Below are 21,382 nucleotides of genomic sequence, written 5' to 3' on the forward strand. Positions count from 1 at the left end.
GCAGTTTAGTTGCAGTTGGACCACGAGAAAACATTTCTACTGTTGCCTCTTTGTTCTGTCGTGTGCCAGGATAACAGTTAATCATAAATCAATGTCATCTGCATAGAAAGACAGATAAAAGAGCAGGACAAACCAACTTCAGTGATAATCAGGTCACTCTCTCTGTAGGTCCACAAGGCTTTCGGGGTCCGCCCGGTCCTCCAGGTCCCGGTTTTAAGGGAGATAAAGGAATTAAAGGAGCAACAGGTAACCCAGGACCAACTGGTTACCCTGGTGACCCTGGTCCTCAAGGCGAGCCGGTTAGTATATCCCATAGTTATATCATATTACAGATATACACTAAGTATCCAATTTATCTTATGTTGTGTTTGCACCAAATGTGATGCAAGTTTTCATGTCATGTTACTCGAGCGAGTTTGAATGCTAGAATATTTTATGTTGACTCTCTTCACATGCTAGAATTATTCCTCTGCATTATACATCCTCGGAGGATCTCAATGCTGATTGCTATCATGGTGCGAATTGATCGCTTAAGTTCAGATTTTTCAACTCTCACGAATAAGCATATGTTGTGAAATTGACTACTTGCTTCATTTTCGCCTCTTAATTCACATATTTCGCATCATTCGCCTCACGTCCATTGTGCTGCCCGGCGGGAATCAATTTGTGTCTTCACGTTGACTTTATATGTAATTTACTCACGTTTTTTGCCCGGTGTGAATACAACATTAGACCTTAAACTGGAACACCTAGTCAGTAATCTTAAAGTATTGACTAAATATTCTTTGACAGGAATATTGGAAGTGTCAAATAATATTTTGGGCAGAAAATAGAATTTGTGTCCGATTAAATCCTCACTGAAAACACATCTGTGAGTGTTTCTAATGCCGTCATTGTGGTTGTTGACAGGGTGAAGACAGACCACCAGGCCCTCGAGGACTCAAAGGCCAGATGGGAGAGACTGGTGTCACAGGACCTGTTGGTAAGAACTGCAGCCAGATAAGTAGCATACTGACCAGTACAACTACAAACAAAGAGTACTGTCTGCCAACCACATCAGCGTCCTTCTATACACTTCGATCTTAGGGTGTAAATCTGATACCAGTTTGTCTGAAGGTTAATCTTTGTGTTTTAATCAGTTCAGAACAAAGATTCGTGACAAGATGAGTTGAAGCAGGTAACTACTTGGCAATGCACTGTTCTTCAGTGATTTAAAAACCTGCCAGTTCACACCACATTAACTAGATGAGACAGTGTATCATCAGTCAACAACTCTCTGTGTGACTTGACCAGGGGACTTTACTACAAGCTGATTGGCTGTTGAAACAGGTGACGTGCTTTAAAACCAGCTGCTGGTCATTTGACCAGCTGAGTGTCAGGTGACACCATCAGCCGGATTGAGACGAGCTCAGACCGCAGCGTTCTAAAATGGTTTTATCTTGTTATGATCCTTTGGTCTGAACCAGGCTTTTGGCTCCTCGTGTGTGTTTCAGGTGTGAAAGGGGACCAGGGACCATCAGGTAGCAGTGGCTTACGAGGACCTGCAGGACCACCTGGGAGGAGAGGTAATACAGTGGACAGCAAACTGTCAGCAGCCACACACCTGAGTCATACTAATACCATAATGCACTGCCTCTGGTGATCGTACTGCCCTGTACTGAATACTGCATGCTGGTAGAAATACTGAATGTAGTACTGAATGCTGCCCTCTGCAGGCCCGAGGGGGCAAGATGTATCCAGGGAGGTGGTGTTGTTGCCAGGAGATGAAGGCCCACCTGGAGGTTTGGGACCACCAGGAGAAAAAGGACCCCCAGGAGCCCAAGGGAAACCTGGAGGTCCAGGTGAGTCTGGAGTAATATTTCAGTCTCAGTCCTCAGGCTTCAGGTGGGAGCTGGGTAAATGCACTTTTAGGTTCCAACTCAATGAATGGGGTTTTAGAAGCAGTGTTGTGTTTTGTGGTTGTAGGTGTTAAGGGCATCAGAGGGAGGGCTGGGAGAAGGGGACAAGGTGGTCGTCCTGGACTGAAAGGGGAACAGGGAGACCGAGGATTCCCCGGATTTAAAGGTAAGAACTCTGATCATCTGTCAGCTTTTAAACAGTCTTCAAAGAACCTTTGAAGTAGTAGTACTCAAAGAACCAAAATAAATACATTTGATACTTTATAAAATTTACTGGACTTCGATGGAGACACACAACAGCATCGCGAAGTTTCTATTAAAGGATTAGTTTGGTGTTTTTCAACCTAGACCATATTTTCCATGTTTCTGTGTCTGAATGACAAATGGAAACAACAGTTTTTGAAACTGGTCCAGTGCTGAGGGCGACGAACAGGCTGCAGTGTAACCATCAGAGTACGTCCTCTAAAAGTGTTTGTTTTGTCACTGACAGGCTCAGATTTTTATTCTAAGTGTCTGACAACATTATGTAAAGGATCCCTACAGAGGTAGACCTTTGTGTTAAAGAGTAAGATCATTTTTTGTTTGTTTTTTTTTTGTTTTTGTTTTTGTCTTGGTGCTTTAGAAAATTCCTGCAGCAGATGAACTCCTCAGGCAGCAGATAAACTGTTCACTGAGGAGCTGGACAGGTGCCTCACATTCATTATGTCTGGTGAGAGATTTTCAGTGTGAGAAGACTTGTCAACTTGTGCTTTCTATCCACCTTATTTTCAAACACGGAAGTAAATAGTGATCAACTTCCGTTTTTTTGTGCGTGACTTCCGGTCAGCCGCTTTCAACGCATCAACGCGTCAGACGCATCAACCATCCAGCTGTTACAACATGATTGAGCTAGCAAAGCAGTTTCGTGTTGCTATGTGTGGTATTTATTCACGATGTCTAGAAAGCATCAGTGGCTGCAGCTGACAGGGACAACTAACGTTAACACTAGCAGCAAAGCTAACATCAGGATCGTCATCCGTTAAAAGCCTCCTGTTGTCAGATACGACATGAAACTACTCCAGTTAGCTCAATCATGTTGTAACTAAGACATCTGCTGGAGAAAATATGTTTTTCACGGGCCACTTTGTGAGTTTAGTGAGTTATTACAGACACGGCTAATGGCTAACGGCTAACAGCTAACGGTTAGCCCAGCTAATCTACAATAACCATGTTATTAATTACACACAGAGAAAATACTAATGTTTGTTCAGTCATTGTGTTTATAGACTTTACAAACATCAGATTAGTCTAAACGGTGATATAGTGACGTGAAAAATGTGATATGTATATATATATATATCTAAACTCAGCAAGGTAAACAACAAGGCAATTCCCATTTACACAGTGGTAAGAGTGCTGTCCGGAAGTGTCCGTGAAAAATAAGGTGGATAGGAGTGTGGACATCAATTCAAGATGGCTGCCAAATGAACCCCATGGGCCATGAATTGACCTTGGCAACAAGAAACACTCTTAACTACACACCATTAGGGTCCTAAAAAACAAGGGTACAAAAAATGGCATGCAGGTACATGGGAACTTATTTCTTCTGCTAGACTAAGACTTTTATGTTTTGTTCTACAACATAAAATGCGTCAGTAAATACCACACTGTGAATTCTGAAGTGTGTATGTGTCTTAAAAAAGTACCTAAATGAGACTACAGAACGTTATCACATTGAACACATCTTTACACTCTTGTTATGATGGTGTCGATATGTCATGCGACAGTGGTGTGATTGTTTATAGCGTAACATTAGCTTTTGTTTTTTTTTTTTTTTTACTTCTGGTGATTGTATTTATGCTTAAAAAATCATAAAAGTTGTGTTCATTGGTGAAGATTCCTTCCTTGAACAAAACATGTAAGTATCATAAACGTTTGTTTGCCACAGAGTTTATTTTCTGCAATAATCCAAAACCCAATGGAAAAATCCTGTAGGTTTTTTGAACCAGGGTGATGCTAACCCCCGCATCAGCCTACAGAAAAACACCATCCCTGGAGCACTCTGTAGGAACGGACTCTGTTTTGTAGCCAGCCCCGAGTGGACATTTGATGAACTGCAGTTTTTGGCACCCCTGCACTGGCTTCATTTTTGTGCCGTGAGGTTTGCTGTTTGATATTGTCACATCTAACTGGGTGATTTAAGGGTTAATTTCAACCAAACCAGAGTTGGTGATTGCTGGAACAATAGAAAGACAAAGACGGTTTTTGGGAGTTTCATTTTGCTTCTCTACATTTTGAATTAAGTGTGTTTTATGATGATAAAATAAGTTAATTTAAACGGAGTCCAGCGGGTTTGATGATGGAGAATTTGGGGCTGTTTCTGGTTAAACAAAAATGATCTGACAACATTATGGAAAGGATCTCTACAGAGACAGACCTTTTTTTAAAGAGTGAGACACTTAGAATAACAATCTCAGCCTGTGGCAAAAAAACAAAGACCTTGGTGAAGGTACATTGACAGTGTGAATGTGTCCAGAGTGGTCACGCTGCAGCTTGTTTCACTGCTGCCGGCTGCAGCGATATCAGTTCAGGACCAATTCTGAGTTGAAAAATACCAAATTTAACCTTTAAAAGCTCCGGTTTGATCACTGAGCTCATTGATCTGAGAATCACCTCCTTCAGCTTTACACTGCTGGTGATCTTTTTCATCCAGAGGTGACTCCGTGTTGACAGGTGTCGCAGGTTCACGAGGTCAGCCTGGCGCTAAAGGTATTCGGGGTCAATCGGGCACCTGCAGTTTCGCACCAGAGAACGACGGCTTCCTGTTCACCAGACACAGCCAGGAACTATTTATCCCAGAGTGTCCTGCAGGATCTACTCAGATGTACAGTGGATACTCACTGCTGTTTATCAACGGGAACAACCGAGCTCACGGACAAGACCTGGGTAACGTGAGATGTACATTTACTCAAGTACTGCACTGATGTACAGTTTCAAAGTACTTGTACTTTACTTGAGTAAAGATCCAGCCAGTGAACAGATTTCTGGTGAAGTGTAATAAACATGTTCAGATTCTTCACTTTCAAAAAGACACCTTATGTCACAAAACACACTCTGCTGTCAAAGTGAAATGAAACACATCTCTTTGTCTCTCTCTGTCTCTTCAGGTACGTTAGGTAGTTGTCTGCCTCGTTTTACCACCATGCCCTTCCTGTTCTGTAGCACTGACAGCACCTGTCGCTATGCCTCCCGCAATGACTACTCCTATTGGCTGTCCACTGATGAACTACTGCCGGCCAGCATGCCGTTAATCTCCGGAGATTTACTGAAGAATTACATCAGCCGGTAACACACACACACACACACACACACACACACTAAAGCAAACCTAAAGCTGAATTTGTACGATCAACATGTTTGTAACAATGTGTTTCCTGTGTCCAAGGTGTACAGTTTGTGAGGCCAGAGCCAACGTGATCGCCGTCCACAGTCAGACCAGTATCATCCCAGAGTGTCCCTCAGGCTGGGACCCGCTCTGGTCCGGGTACTCCTTTGTGATGGTGAGCTTGTATTGTCGGGTTGGGCTGCTTTTGTCATGACTCCACGCCGGCGACATTATGTTTTCAGGTTGTCTGTCAGTGTGTGTGTTCTTTATATCGTAAGAAGGCCCTTAGGGAATTTCCTCAAATTTGGCACAAACGTCGACTTGGACTCAATGATTTACTGATAAGAATATAGTGATCAAAGGTTAGAGATCAAGCTCACTGTGACTTTGCATCTTCTCATGATTGTGAACAGGATATCTAAAGAATGACCTGTGAGAATTTCCTCAAATTTAGCACAAACGTCCACTTGGACGGAAGGATGAACTGAATAGAATTTGCTCGTTAAAGATGACTGTGACCTCATCCATTGCATTCTCATGAAAGTCATATCTTAGGAAAGCCTTAGGGGATTTTTCCCTAATTTGCACAAACGTCCACTTGTGCTCAAGGATGAACTGATTAGATTTCGAAGGTCAAAGGTCACTGTGACCTCACTCTCATCCTATTCTCGTGAATGAGGTGTTGAGAACACCTTGAGTCAATTTCTTCAAATTTGGCAAAAACACTTGGACACTTGATTAGAATTTGGTGTTTAAAGGTCAGTGGTGAAGGTCACAGTGACCCTGCATCTGTCCCATGATCAGAAACGCAATACCTCAAGAACACATTGAGGGAATTTCTTCAAACTTGGCACAAACTTCAAGTTCAACTCAAAGATGAACTGATTGGATTTTAGTGGTCAAAGGACAGTGTGACCTCACGAAATGTGGTTTTTTTTGCCATCACCTTAAGAATTCATGCACTGTGTATGACAAAATTTTACACAAAGGTCAAATAGGATAAAATGATAACGATACAAGTTGAAATTAAGGTACAACACTAAATTTAAGACCATAACATCCCAAAATCTTCATAAAACACACAGCCTGAAATGTGACAATCTGTGGTCAGTTGTTTAAAACACTTCAAGTTTTCTCCTAAAGTATTACACTTACAGCTGAATTTCACTTTAATGGAGGGACTTATTTAAGGATGTTGAACAGATGTTATTTACTGTTTTAAGAGATTTTGCAACTGTAAAATGCCATGGTTTTCATGAAGACTGTTTGCTTGCACTCAAGCCCGTGATAGCTGTTATCTCACAAAGCAGGTCCGTATATAATAAAGAAATAGCGGAGAAAAAAAGACAAGAAAAGAAGGTTGTTCAGGAAAATGTTTTACTTCTGGACAAATATAATAAAATTAAGTACACGCTAAAAAGTAAATTGGTTTCGCAAGTAACAGCAAACAAAACAACGAACGTGAGAGGAAATTGCCACAAAAATAAATTCAACAAGTCTGGCGAGAAGGTCCAAAAAAATTAGTCCATTTATCGCCATAAACTTGGCCATGTTAAGAAAGGGTCCGAGGCACCTGAAGTTTTTTTCCTTACTTTGGTTGTTTTGTGCAACAGTTTAACTTTAAGGGATTCCAAGACCAAAAGAAGGAGTAAATCTAAATGCTTAAGTGAACACTCAAAGGAAACGGAGGAGAAGAATTAAGGGTGTTTTTTCAATTTTATTTTAAGGAAACATTAATTCAGACTTTAGAAAAAATCTTAATCTAAGGTGTTTGGTACAACCAGCCACTGTCTCTTGAGGTCTGATCTAGAACAGAGGTTACTTTGACATTTGACCCTTGCTGTTGCTGCTGTCACTTTGCAGGAAACAGGTGTGGGGGCGGAGGGGTCAGGTCAGCCTCTGGTCTCCCCTGGATCTTGTCTGGAAAACTTTAGGAAGATTCCCTTCATCGAGTGTCACGGCAGAGGAACCTGCAACTACTACACCGACTCCTACAGCTACTGGCTGGCCGCTCTCAACCCCAGTGACATGTTCAGGTACGACACACCTTTAAGGTCTTGTTCATGTACACGACACATTCAGGTAGGCACAGATTTTATTAACATGTTCAGGGACAAACAGCTTCATGTACACAATAGTGTCGTCAGCATATTCATGTACACCATACCAGCATCACAATGTGCAGCAGAGTCTCCACAAGTGCGTACAATGTTCAGCTGGATGAAAATACTTTAATATGAGTAATATGAACATAGCTGTGTGAGTGTTTTCTTTACTTCAACTTTTCATAGATTAGGCTTAATTATAGAGAAGGCAGTGCATGAATCATTCTGAGTGCACTTCCAAACCGTTCAAGGCGATTCTTATGTACAGTTTGTACCTTTGAATCACAGGCTTTCCGGTTAGGATGTCTGATTTGTGAAATGTCTATCAAACCTTGAAGCGCTGTACCTCGTTTAGTTGAAAGAAAAAAAAAAAGAAGCTCTCCACTTCCAAGAGCATGACAGGTGGAAAAAAATCCATGGGCTGATTTGGGAGGCTTCAATGCACAAATCAAATCAAGTTTATTTATGAAGCATGTTCGTGGTTCAGGAATCATCAGGATGATGTTCAGGAAATGTTTTAGTGTCCAACTATCCAATCAGCTGCTGGCAAAACCCTGATGGTCAGGTACACAACAGTGTGATCAACATTTACACAACAAATTCATGAACATGTTCAAATAAGAAACAACTTTGTCTCAGTGTTCGATTACACATCACTTTTATCATGATGTTCAGGTGCACACCAACTCCATCAGTTTTGAAATTGTCTGGAGTTGTATCATTTCAGTTAGAACCAATCTGTCGACACTGCATCAATATTTTGCTCTGAGGGACAAATGTGGTTTTGGTTTAATAAGATTTCTGTTGTTTTGTTGGCCCCTTTGTCTCAGCTGATCGGACTAAGCCTAAGAACCAGTTCAGAACAACACAATCTATAAAGCATTATTGGGAGAAACAAATCTCTCTCTGTTGGGTGATCGTTAGGTAAGCAAACCTTAAACTAAAATGTGCCTTCATACAGGTAACTAGGACAGGTGTTCTTTAGCATTCAGAAGTTTCATCTTAAAATCCCCTCAAACAGAACAACAATAAACAGCGAAGACTTCTCAAAGGGCTGAGAGATCAGAGTTTCGTCATGGCTGATTAAATCTGCTAACATGAGGTCTGCATTTGTTCGAGGACGGATCAGACTGTCCTGAGTGTGAGCCTCATCACCTCACTTAAACTCCAAAGAGAGGGCGTCGCCACCTCCTGATTGGCCCAGAGGAGAAATACACCAAGCTGCTCTCAATTCTCATTCAGGAGTCATTTCACTCAGTCCGAACAACAGGTGATCCGAATAACCCTCCAATCAACTGAGGGGAGCGCTGACACTCAGCTACACTTGACTGGGAAAAAGGAAATAACAGGTAGAACTAAAGACTGAGGGACTGCTGCACATGATCACATTATATCAATATTTAGATGTTTAATCTGCAGTGCTGTATTATTATTACGACCAAACTGATACAACAGAACACGTGACATCTAAACAGAATTTTTGACCATAAAGTTCAGGGCCCTGCTGTTCAGACAACATCTGATCAGATTGGATCAAATCTTGAAAATGGGTCGTTTTAAGTAAATCAGATTAGATCACATATTCCAGTCTTGGTTTTGATGTGGATCAAACCTTCAGTCTGTGTTGTTCAAAGCTCTTCAGTATGATCGGGATACCTTTGATCCACAACATCAGGATGATCCCTGCAGAAGGAAATGTGTTAAAACTTTGAAACTTTCTCAGATATATGAAGATTTATTCATATTTGTCACTTGACTTGTTTGTCTCAGAGACACTGTCACAGTGTTAAAGTAGGTCAGGTAGACAGATTACATCTTAAGCAATTCAGGACAGTAAAGTAAAAACAATATAACAGTCCTCCACAATTCATAAAGATTTCAGTCGCACTAACACATTTATATGTATTTTAAAAGTCTGGTTTTAGTCCGACTGAAACAATAAATCCATTTTCTCTGATGTCAGGGAAACACACTGAGTGTTCCTGCTTCATCAGATCCTGATATAATCCTGCTGCAGTGCTCTTTAGCACCAGCAGGAGGCAGTGTCAGTTTGACGTGCAGCAAAGCGGGGATGTGATGAAATACAAAGAAAGTAAATTAACCTGTTGTGTTCTTCGTGTTTGTGTCAGCGCAACATTTCATTTAAATTAAGGATTCAAACTGGGACATGAAATGAACTTGTGTCTCTCTCTGTCTCTCGTCCTGCAGTAAACCGAAGCCTCAGACTGACACAGGAGAGTTTCCGGGCAGTCTGATCAGCCGCTGTCGAGTCTGTCTGAAGCAACTGTAAACATCAACACTGCTGATACTACTGCTGTAAATACTGCTGCTGCTAACACCGCTGATACTACTGATGTTCCTGACGCCAGCAGAGACCTGATGATGATACTCATCACGACGCCTCTGGTGTGCTACTACTATTACTACTGCAAGTACTGCTTCAGCTGTCACTGTCACTGATACTAACACATCCTTCAGGTAACAGTAGCAACATCAACACCTCAACACCATCAGCATCACTACTACAGTGTAGTGGTACTCGGTTACTTCATACATGCCCCAAGTGTTTTCTCCAGCAGTTAAACAAGAATGTTTTGATATTCGACAAAGTTGTGAGTGTAAAAAAAAACTACTAGTGCTACTACTACAGTAGTAGTACTACTGCTGGCACTTATCTACTGGTAGTTACAACCTCTAAGTGCTACTTCATCTACTGGTGTTTGCACTCGTACTGCTAGAGCTATGTGACTACTGCTACTGGTGCAAGTACTTCTACTGGTACGACTCACAGTTGTGAGTATGTAGAAGAAAGTCAGTGTACACAAGTGCCACTACTACTGCCATGTTTTCTACTGTCATCATCGTACTACTGCTACTATTACTGTATGGACTGCTACTGTTGGAAGTACTAATGTCACCACCACTAACACGACTAACACTACTTCCGTGACTGGAGCTGCAGTTCCTCTGAGACACCACAGAAGAAGAAGCTGCAGTTCCTCCAGCAGCCAGCAGATGGAGCTCCAAGAAAACTTGAAGTGACTTAAAAAATAAAAAAATCACAAGATGAACACAGTTTTATTCCCCGCATGGCGACAGAGCCTGGAGCGCTCTGACTGGGAGATTCCCATGGCAAAGCATGCTGGGTGTCGTAGTCATAATGTAGTTGGTGACTCTGCACGAAGGTTTTCTTTGTATTCTTTACTAAATGATGATAAACATGAAAAACGATAACACCTGTTTACAGTCTGACCATCGTCACATCATCCAAAAGGCTTTTTTGTTGTACATACTCGTATCCTGTAATTGTTAAATATCACTGATATAGTGTGATAACTTTTTTTTTTGTTTTGTGAATATGATTTGTGTTGAGTTTAATAAAACATGTTGTTTTACAGAAGTCACTTCCTGTTGTATTTTGTGTTTTTAAAACGATTTGCATCCTGTAAAAACTCATCTTAGCGCAGGGTAAAGGACAGGTAGGGGAGAGCGGGGTTAGAAGAGCCAGTTTTTACATTAGGCGACTTCTAAGTGAGGGCATGACAATAACGAGCCAAACCAACCAACTCTTCAACTGGCTCAAATCACCCCACTCTCCCCTACATATATATTTTAAACAACAGTCAGACGTCGATAGTTCTGAAGTGTTTTGAGCGACTTGCACATAAAGGCGGGCCTCCCCCACAGTTTGCATATAAAGCAGATCGATCCACAGAGGCTGCATCATCACCACACTCCACCTCACTCTGTCCCACCTTGAAGGGAAGAACGCCAGGATCATCTTCACTGATTTCAGCTCAGCTCAACCATCATAATGCAAAAACTGGTAGAGAAGCTGAGGTCACTCAACGTGGATGCTGGGTCCTTAACTTCCTGACGGACAGGGTGGGCAGTCACACTTCACCCCAGAGCTTTTAGCTTTATCACCAAACACATCATCAAGTTTGCTGATGACACCAGAGAGGTGGGACTCGTCGGCAGCAATGATGAAAAGGCATACAGGGCTGAGGTGGGGCAGCTGAAAGCATGGTCAGTGCTCAACAACCTGGCTCTCAATGTAGACAAAACCAACAACCCGGTCTCACTCCAAAGTTGTTGAATACAGAGCGATGAAAAATATGAAAAAAAAACCCTCCTTTCATGTTGGCACTGGGGCCCAGTGGTGTGAGGGGGATGGCAGTCACCCCTTTGGATAAATATTATCAACCTGCAAAGCTGGAGAGCCCCTCTCAGACCCACGGTTAAAGTTTTGATCAGTTTTATGAGAGAGATCTGTCACATAATTACATCCCAATAAATATGACCCAGTGCAACTCATCCTCACTGTGACCTCGTCACATGTCCACGTTTGGTCATGGACTTTCCACGTCCACATATGGCGTCCAAGGTACCCTGGGTGTGTTGGTTGTTGACGTTCTGGGACGCCGTGTCAACTTCAGCCTGTTACATGCATTGTCTGTTTTCAAAATACACTTCTGTTTTCACAGGAAATGTACAGTTTGCATACAGTCTCTTTCAAAATAAAAGAACTACGCCAGTTGGGTTCAGGAAAAAAGAACAGGAAGTTTACAGTCAGGAAGTGAACACCAACCTCCCAGGTGACAGTTTGTGGTTGTTGGACCCCTCCCACCCGTCTCACCTTTCATTGTAGTCCTGCTGCATTTCCCTCTGATGCTGGCGTATAACCTAGGGAGCAATATCTAAAGTTCCCTCTTGGCAAAAGTTGGAAAACTTCCTAAAACTGAGCTTCTATAAGGCAATGAATATTGCGGAGGGCGTGGCTCATCACATAAAGGTGTAGAACATCTCAAGGGTTTCACCCATCACCACGCAACTTTGTAGGCATATGACCACACATAATCTGAGGGGACCCCTCCATTATTGAGCCCATCAAACAAAATGGGGGCGCTAGAGAGCTCATTTCTTATCTAGGCCTAACCGCCATATGGATTTTTACTAAACTTGGTAGATATGTAGAACAGGACGCCTCAAGGTGACCGGAGAAATTTAACTCTAATTGGCAACTGGGTGGCGCTATAACAGCACTGGCATAGGTAGAAGGTGACACAGCTACCAATGTCTATGGACTAGTATCCCTTGATTCATCAAAACCAAATCCTGCACAGCGCCATTCAACCTTTTCTATATGCCAATCTGACGGAGCAGAGGTCTCTGGCGGTGAATAAGGACTAGTGTGTTGATGGGAAGTTGCTCCTGGTCCAGCTAACATTTCACCATGCAGAGATGACTGTAGTGCAGCACTACCGTATTCAGGAAGAAGTGACCCTGCGGCCATCTTGTTGTGGTCGGGATTTGCGGACAGTTAAATCATTCCACAGCCAGAAACCGTGGATTACCAGAACCATCATGGACAGTTATGAAACATCAGCCAACAATGAAACAAGATGAAAAAGGACTAAACCACAGTTCGCGAGTTAAAGGAGCTGATGTGTTCACATTTCACTGGAGTTACGTTTAATTTCCATGTGACAAATAAATGATTGATGGATTGATTATGTTTCCTTGTTGAGCTGCAGAGGAGAGACACTCTACACTAACACTAGTTTATTTGTCGCACCAACAAAGTGTAAACAAAAGACAAGAGTTCGGATGCATCCCGAGCATCGTGAATACGTTGTGTCAGATGATTGTGTGTCTGGCTGCAGAGCGCTCTGAGCTGTACTGTTGTAATATGCAGTAATATTAAAAGAAAAAGCTGATCAATTCTGCCTGTGATTAATGTTCCCCAAATGAAACACACGTTTAATAAAGTTTCCCAGTAACAGTTTAATGTGACCTAAATGAAATTAAAGTGTTTTCCTGTAATCTGCATGTTGGTGACTTCACTCAGTGACTCAGTGTGGAAACAAAAACTGTACGCATCACAGGGGGGAGTGTGATGTCATCACTCTCCCTTCGTGTCCCTGTGTGTGTGTGTGTGTGTGTGTGTGTGTGTGTGTGTTCATGCCAGCAGCTCCGCAGCAACGGCTGCTCACGGTTAATGTGTTACCACAGCAACCAAGCTGCTGCTAATGTGCAGTTTATAAGCATTCAGTGAAAGTGATGATGAAGATGAGGATGAAGATGATGTCAAGTCAGTCATGTTTTACAGATAATAAAAGATATATATACTTTTTGTCCTCAGAGTTTTGATATTGAGGAAGAAAAACCTTTTAGCAGAAAAAAATGGTAGAAAGCTCAGGAAGACGGGAAACAACCACATGTCATGGCACTGTCCTGGCAGGAAACACACGGATGTCTCAGTGAGAAACAACCACTTTTTGTCGCTCCATCTCAGCAACAAACAACTGACAGGTTTAATTTCAGTACGACTCTTATTCCCCACGTTAATGTCTTATATGTCTTATGTCACATCATACGCACTGATGATTAAATTCACAAGAACGGATCATGGCTGCAGATAGCTCCATCATTTGTGCTGCTATCTGGCTCATCTCAAGCTCAAACTGACCCTTTGCTAAGTCCCGACTCCGAACGCAGACTGACCAATGATAACGTAGCATCAGGCGGCTCAGACCAGGGTCCAACAACAACACAGCTGTGCTCCATTGACTCTAATGCAATTGTTTCAGATTTCCTTCATTTTCAGGCTGGTGTTGTGGATTTGGAGCTAAATGTTGTGCCTGGGGCTCGTCGTGTATTAATGATACTCGTTACCTGGAGAGGTTGGAAAAAGATATACGTTTCTTCCCTGTTCCAAAACCAAAATCAGACCCTGAAAAGTGTAGGGTTAGCTAGCTAGCTACTGAAGATATAGCCTACTGAATGTATACACATGCTGCTTTTGCTTTTAATGATTATAACCGTGAAACAAAGAGCGACCCTGCTGTACAGGAACCAGTGAAGGGAAGCAGGGAAACTTTGCTCATATTGAACCAGCTGTGGTTCAATATGAGCAAAGTTTCCCTTCATATTCTTTGTCTTGTGTGGCGATCAGCAGTGATGTGGTGGTTCACTTTTACACTGTGATCTGTAGCCTATAGTTCGGCTTTAGCTTCTAACTATCTTCGTCTTTTTAACCTGTTGTTGCTGCTGAGTCAGTTTGACATCCTGGATATATCCTTCAAACACAGACTGTAGACCCCTCTGTCTGCTGCTCTCTGGAATCACTCTTTCATTTCTCCAAAAATATCATAATATATCTTCAGGTAGTGCAGTTAGTTACAGTGTGGGCTCAACAGTCAATTCACAAAAGTTATTACATTAATAATATTGTGGCGCAAACACGCCCACAAAGTTTACACTTAAGTAACGTGATAGTATCATGTCATGGGGCCTCTGATAGTGATAGTTTCCTTTGTTTCTATATTTGGTTGTGTTTTTTGCTTCTTCTTTTTTTGCGGTGTGGTGTCAAATTGTTGAAGATGTTTTCTCAATTTTCTCATGTTTTGTCTATTTGCAGGGCCCTATTTCAGAGAGCAGCCTCAGATGAAACTCTGAGTTTTCCGTATCACAAAGGAAGCTCAGCGTAACCCTGAGTCAGTTACTACGGCAACATACTCCATGAAGTATCTAAGCCTGAGGCTGATTGCTTGCTGAGCGTATAGCAGGAAGTAGAGACATGGCGTGTCCTTTTGTGAATAAAGTCGAGGACATTGAGGCACAAATGATTCAGGGACTGTTGCGTCAGGATTAGACCCTGTTTGGTTGTCTTATCGTTCCTGGAGAAGGGTCTATATGAACAATTTCACCTCACACTATCATGTATCTAACAATCTGTTCCACCCACATATATCACATATCACACATCCTGGATTTACATTATCATAGCAGCAGAGACAGCAGTTTGTCGGGCTGTAAGAAAAGTGTCTCTGGCTCTGAAAAGACTTTTGCCCGTTGTTGTGGTTTTCCCTGGCGTGAATCAGAACGGATCACCAAAGAGGAATTCCACAGAACTGCAGGTTTGTCAGTGAAAATTAATCTACATGAACACATGATGCAGTGATTCATGAATAGTCCACATTCGTGGTCATTACATTGAGAATCATATCATCTGCACTCCGCTGATGATGTCTTTATAAGCTCACCGTGAGCATGCTTCCCTCAGGCTGAACATACTCAGATTCAACTGAGCTGATTCTGATCAGATGTTCTGGAACCATAAACTCAGAGTTTCTCAGCTCAGGCTCAGTCGACTCAGAGATCAGGATCAGGATCAGAGTGTGTCGAGCTGTGTTGTCAGTAACTGTCCCCAGATATCTGTGATGATCTGACAGAGAGATTTCAGAGGCCGTATGATAGTTTATCACTGACAAACGAGAAATTAATCAATAAATCAATAATTATCTGTTTTTGTTTTATTTGGTAAACACTAAGATGCATGAATGACCTCTGACATCAAGTCTTTCATCACGAGCTGCAGGGACCAAAGTTCGGCTGAAGAACGCTGCTTTACTTTCCTGAACTTTTACTCTAAGTATCTCTGTGGTGTTCCTACGTTTGGGATTCCCTGATGTCACATCCACTCTGTCTTTCCTCAGCCGAACATTTCAAACTCACAGAAAGTGTTTTTCTACAGTATTAAAGTGAAGCAGGAGTTGTGTTTGTTCTGACTAAATGTTGAGTGGGCGACTCTCCGCAGCTGCCTCTTTGTTTAATGGAGATATCAGCAAGTGCTAATGAAGTCTGCTAATCCTCTGAACGCTCCGTTAATTCCTCTCCTCTTCAGCCGGACATTCTGCCGTTGTATTTGTTGTAGATGAGCGCCGGCGGCTGCAGAACGCTGCTGCTGCTGATAGTTTTATTGTTTTATTGTTCAGACTCCATTTAAAGTCAATAAGGACTAATGGACGTTTGTTTAACTTGAATGTCGGCGTTCCTTCATCGCCTCGCACCCCGCCAGCTGTCAATCACACACATTGCGTCATGTGACTTGCAGGAGGAGGAGCACTGGGCTTCAAAAGTGCAGCACCCAGAGGACCAGAACCAGAGACAAGTCCAGAACCAGAACCAGCACCAAGACCGACAGAAGTCACCAGACCAGCAGACAGTGAGAACTTCCATCTTTCATTCCTTTTTCTTTCTCATTTCTTCTTCTTCTGTTTTTCCTACTTTGTTTCTGTCATTTTGATTTTCCTCAGCGTAAATGTTCTTCTTCTCTCACCTGATATTTCGGCAGGTATGCAGTGCATTCGTTGTCCCACCATCTTGGTTCTTGTGGCGTTGGTTCTGTGCAGTCCAGGTGTTTTCTCACAGCCCGACAGAGACCAGGACCAGTACCAGAACCAGGATCTGGACCTGGAGCTGCGTCACCACAGACTGCTGCAACGAGCTCGCAGTGCCGGACTCCTGTCACAGGTGAGAGACAGAGTCAACAACCAATCAGAAAACGTGATAGCCAGTTATTTGGACAGCGCTACAAAAGCCCCAAACTTCTCCCAGACAACTGTTCATGTTTGCAGATTCAGTGAAAAGAGTTCTGACTTCAGTCATTTTGCTGATTTGGAGGTGCTTTAAAGTTTAAAGCAAAACTAACTTTTGCGAAACAGAACATTTGGCACTGGCACAAGTAAAAGAAAAGTCATGAAGTCAGCAAACTGACTGAATCAAATAGAAATCAAAAGGTTTGTAAAAGAAGATAACATTAGCCACCATGTGTGGCTGCAGCAACAAAACCACTGAGAGCATGAAAGGGATAGTTTGGATGTTTTGAAATGGGGTTGTTTGAGATACTTACCCATATTCAGTGTGTTACCTCCAGTAGATGGCGGTGGGTCCGCCTCCAGGTCGGAGAAGCAGGAAGCTGTACCACCACAGAAGCTTAACAATTTACTGCTGTGTGTGGGGTCAGCAGAAAATGGATTTTAGCCACCTAAAAAAATCAATATCAGTTAATTGTACGTTATATTTACAATAATTTCACTTTACCTTTCCGTCAGGCACATTTACAGAGGGGATCTGAAGCTGTTATATTGTTAAATTGTCAAAGCCAGACTCCATTTAGAAAAACAGTGATTTAAGCTGCTCTACTGCTGCCTCCACCAGCTAGTTAGTTTTTATTTTATTTGACTTTGGTGTTTATGAGAGTTCGTTCAGCCTCAGCAAAGTCACACAGTAACACAAACTACTAATTTGACAACAGGTGTTTTTGGGCTGCAGTCAGGTTTGAGTCTGTTAAAACCCTCCACAGTAACAGCTACAGTAAGTGCAGTGGGTCAAAGCTAAACCAGGCCACAGCTCTGTTTACGGTTCTTGTGACAACTTTAATGCTCAGGACAGGGTTAGGGTTCAGTCTTGTAAGAGGAAGGGAAGTTAACCAAATGTTTGTTTACCAAACCAACCAGCTCGTCTTCATCCTAGAAGAGTTTTCTTTTGTAAAACCCAAAAATATTGCTTCAGACAAATGCATACAATTCAAATGCTGGTGGATGAAAGCTAAAAATACCCACAGTAACTACAGTTCTCACCAACAGCACTTAAAGTGAGTGTTTTGTGCTCTCTGACCTCAGGGGGCGGTACCGAGCACACCACAGCTTGGTGCCCTAGAGTTGGATGAAGAATATGTCACATTACATAAAAACAATGACACAAAAGCTGTGTGTCAGTTCAGGGGCTGCAGCCTTCGAAGGCTATATTTGAAGACTGATAGCGTCACATCGGTGTGACCAAGGCCGTCGCATTTCAAAGGCTCCTTCCAAATGCGGCTGAGAAATGCAGCCTTCTTTCCCAGAATTTGGAGGATGCAACGGATGAGTCCTTTGTGGCCCAGCCTATCCCAAGATGCGTTGTGCGCCGGTGGCGATTATATATTAAGTTAACTAACAGTTGCTAACTAGCTAAAAGTTAACTGTTGTTAACGTTTCTGTTAGCAAAAAGCACACAGCTTAAAATTTAATACATTTACTGAAAACGCTCCATCAGCCTGAAATATATCAAACAGCAGCGTCTGCAGCGGTGAATCATCTCCTCAAATATTAAATAAAAAAAAATATATATCATAACAATCTCCGGGTTCATGATTTAGGACTAACTAACTTACTAGCTTACTCCGTTTTTCGTCAAGCGCTGGTTGCTAGCTAACAGTAACGCCAACAGGTTGGGGTGAAAACAACTAGTGATGCAACCAGGAAATTCTCCACAGACCAGACTGTCCCACTTCGAAGACCATTCAGTTTGGCTGATGTGATCTTCAGTGGACATGGCCGACGTCAACCATTAAAGTCGTGTCCTTCAAAGGCTGCAGCCCTGAACTGAGATGCAGCTAAAGTTGAATTTAAGGCTTTATGAGAAGTGTTTCCTAAAAGTGTGTCTTGGTTTTACATGAGAGACGACATCCTCAGTGATGAAGACGAACTGGTTAGTTTGGTTACATTCATGGTAAAAGAAAACCAAAAAGAACATTATTAGTTATTTCACAAACTGTAAACAGAGATTCATCCAGGAACACAACTTCCAAAATAAGAACTGTATCACAACAGGATTAGTGATTACTTCCCAGTTTTTATGGATTCATACTGAGAGGACCCAGAATGGAGCCCTGAGGTACTCCATCACCGCACTGAGCTCAGGATTTAATATTTAACATGCCTCATTTTCAGCAGCTGAAGAGTCATCTTCTACTGTTTGTGGGATCATACAGCTAGGGTCGTCTTTATCATGATGACCCTAGCTGTCCTGTTCAGCTGTGAGATTAATGTCATCCATACACAGTTTACTTCTATGTTTTAAACACTGATATCAAGAATTAATGTTGGAATAAATGTGAGGTGATTCTCTTGACACAAACTGTCTCTAAGCTGACAAACACCCTGAGATACTCAACATTTAAAGGACAAATTAAAAACGTTTAAGAATCATGAACAACTAAATGCTAAAACAGGAGGAGGCCGGGGAGGTGGAGGCGGCAGAATGCAAATCTAACGGTGTTGTTTCAGCTTGAAAGAACAGCAAATGTTTATATGGATCACCTGCTGTGAGAGACGCTGCAGGCCATGGACATTCATGATTAAAGAATGTATGAAACATGTGACGATAACACGAGTTAGGTTCCTGCCCGAACTGCAGCAGGCTGCTGTGTGTTGGTTTAAAAATCCGATTTCTATCCAGAATGTTCTAGTCTAATTTTAGTCTCTATGTCCACAAAAAAAGTCTTGTTTTCATGTCAAAGACGATGCAAAGTATTTGAAGGTTTGTCTGAAGCTTTTGGTGTCACCACATGACATGCAGATGTTCAAGCTGTTTGTTTCTGTGGACTTTAATGACTTATCGCTATCATTTCGTCTTTCACCTTAAAAACAGCAGCTGACAACCTCACCTGCTGAGGAAGTTCATGTGATACAATCAAAAGCTCCAGAACAGCTCCAGTATTTTGTGATTCAGGCTTTTCTCAGTCGTCTGTTCTGACAGCGTCTAAAATCTCTCAAACTGTTCTGAACTGAAAAATACCTACTGTTGTTTCTCAGGAGTGGAGTAAACGCGCAGTGGAGGACCTGTTGGCTCAGATGTCTCTCCCGGAGGCCGACACCCAGCGGGAGGCTGAGGTTGTTTCCATGGCAACAGGAGGAAGGATGAACCTGGAGCGGTCTGTTGACCCCCCCAACAACCTGCCCCCCCGCGAACGCAAAGCCGGCTGCAAGAACTTCTACTGGAAGGGCTTCACATCCTGTTAAGGCCCCACCCAGGTACCTGACTGCGTGTTTAAACCCCTCCCAGGTGTCCTACTACTTACTTAAGTCCCACCCTGATACTGACTATATGTTTAAGCCCCACCCATGCACATAATTACCTATTTTTTTTAGCCCTGCCCGGGTACCCTACTACCTGTGTAAGTCCCACCAAGGTACCCTACTACCTATTTGAGCCCAGCCCAGTCACCTGACTATATGTTTAGGCCCCACCAGTGTACCCAATTATCAATTTTAGCCCCACCCAGGTACATGAATTCCTGATTAAGCCCTGATCAGGTACTCCCATTACTTATTTAATCCCCGCACAAGTATCTGACCAGCTATTTAAGCCCCGCCCAGGTACTTTATTAACTGTTAAAGTCTAATCCAGGTGCCGGTCCAATTATCTAAGCCCCGCCCAGGTACCTGACTACCTATTTAAACTGTACCAGACTACTTATTGAAGCCAGGCATAGGTAATTTGCATTTGTCTCTCACCTGTCCTTGTTGTTTTGTTCCCGACTGACCAACAGACCAATCCCAGATCACCTGGCCTTCTCCTGAGCGACTGGATGGACCAATCAGCAGCTGTGTGGCTGCAGTGTACCTGAATAATTAATGTAATTATCAATTAAAAAGAGAAATCAAGTTTGTGGCTCCGCCTCCTGTGTGTCCAGAGTTTGAAGTAAAATACTACATAAACATCCAGGTGTTGATCAGATTCGAGATTATAGAGCTAAGGGGGTGCTGAGGGTTCAGGCGCCCCCTGCTGGTCACTGTCCTCTCTGACTGAAGGTTTCTGTTCGACCTCACAGCATCACTGATGGGCGTGGTCAGAGGTGAGCTCTGTCGCACCAGTGGCCACGCCCAACAGTGATGTCACAGGGTTCTAGAGAACACCTGAACAACACTGCATCAAGGTGAGAAGTAGAACCACTGGAGGTCAGCGAAGACAAGATCCCGAGGATGAATTTTTCTCTGGTTCAAGTCTGAAAAGATCCAATCAAGTCGATAATCTACTAGTTGGTTTCAGCCCTCAGTATCCTGACTGACGGAGGAGACGCTAAACAGGAACAAACAGAACTGACCACGGCCGAGACGTGACACAGAAATACAAAGGGTGGTTAGTTTGTGAGGTTGTGTCATTAACACAGAAAGCGTCCGGCCCACATGGAGCTCGTGCATCACCACACAGCAGCGGGGAAACATTTATCAGACGGGAACAGAACTTCTTCCATCAAAGCAAAACTCTGCAAATCAAATCAGACTCAAAAAAAGTTCCTGTTTTTGAACACAACTTTAGGAGAAGGTGATAGAAAGGACACAATGTTCAGCAGTGAGAGCGCACGTGTTCACATGCTGCACACGCTCCTCTGCCTCATTTAAAAT

The 21,382-nt window shown here is 42.7% G+C and overlaps 2 protein-coding genes across 2 annotated transcripts in view; both read left to right on the forward strand.

The window, feature by feature from the left end:
• col4a3 (collagen, type IV, alpha 3) overlaps positions 1-10,771 on the forward strand; it is a 45,735-nt gene extending 34,964 nt beyond the window's left edge. The window contains exons 43-52 of the mRNA XM_049577125.1: positions 169-299; positions 910-982; positions 1,494-1,565; positions 1,716-1,841; positions 1,966-2,064; positions 4,611-4,823; positions 5,045-5,222; positions 5,323-5,437; positions 7,126-7,298; positions 9,576-10,771. Coding sequence (XP_049433082.1) covers positions 169-299; positions 910-982; positions 1,494-1,565; positions 1,716-1,841; positions 1,966-2,064; positions 4,611-4,823; positions 5,045-5,222; positions 5,323-5,437; positions 7,126-7,298; positions 9,576-9,657 — 1,262 coding nt within the window. The 3' untranslated portion in view covers positions 9,658-10,771. The remainder of the gene's footprint in view (positions 1-168; positions 300-909; positions 983-1,493; positions 1,566-1,715; positions 1,842-1,965; positions 2,065-4,610; positions 4,824-5,044; positions 5,223-5,322; positions 5,438-7,125; positions 7,299-9,575) is intronic.
• Positions 10,772-16,314: 5,543 nt separating this feature from the next.
• On the forward strand, positions 16,315-20,641 carry sst1.2 (somatostatin 1, tandem duplicate 2). Its single transcript, XM_049575817.1, has 4 exons — positions 16,315-16,377; positions 16,507-16,685; positions 19,790-20,008; positions 20,527-20,641. The coding sequence occupies exons 2-3, from the start codon at positions 16,509-16,511 to the stop codon at positions 19,994-19,996; spliced, it is 384 nt and encodes a 127-aa protein (XP_049431774.1). The 5' UTR covers positions 16,315-16,377; positions 16,507-16,508; the 3' UTR covers positions 19,997-20,008; positions 20,527-20,641.
• Positions 20,642-21,382: the final 741 nt, after the last annotated feature.

This window comes from Epinephelus fuscoguttatus, linkage group LG5, assembly GCF_011397635.1.
Source record: "Epinephelus fuscoguttatus linkage group LG5, E.fuscoguttatus.final_Chr_v1".
Lineage (NCBI taxonomy): Eukaryota > Metazoa > Chordata > Actinopteri > Perciformes > Serranidae > Epinephelus > Epinephelus fuscoguttatus.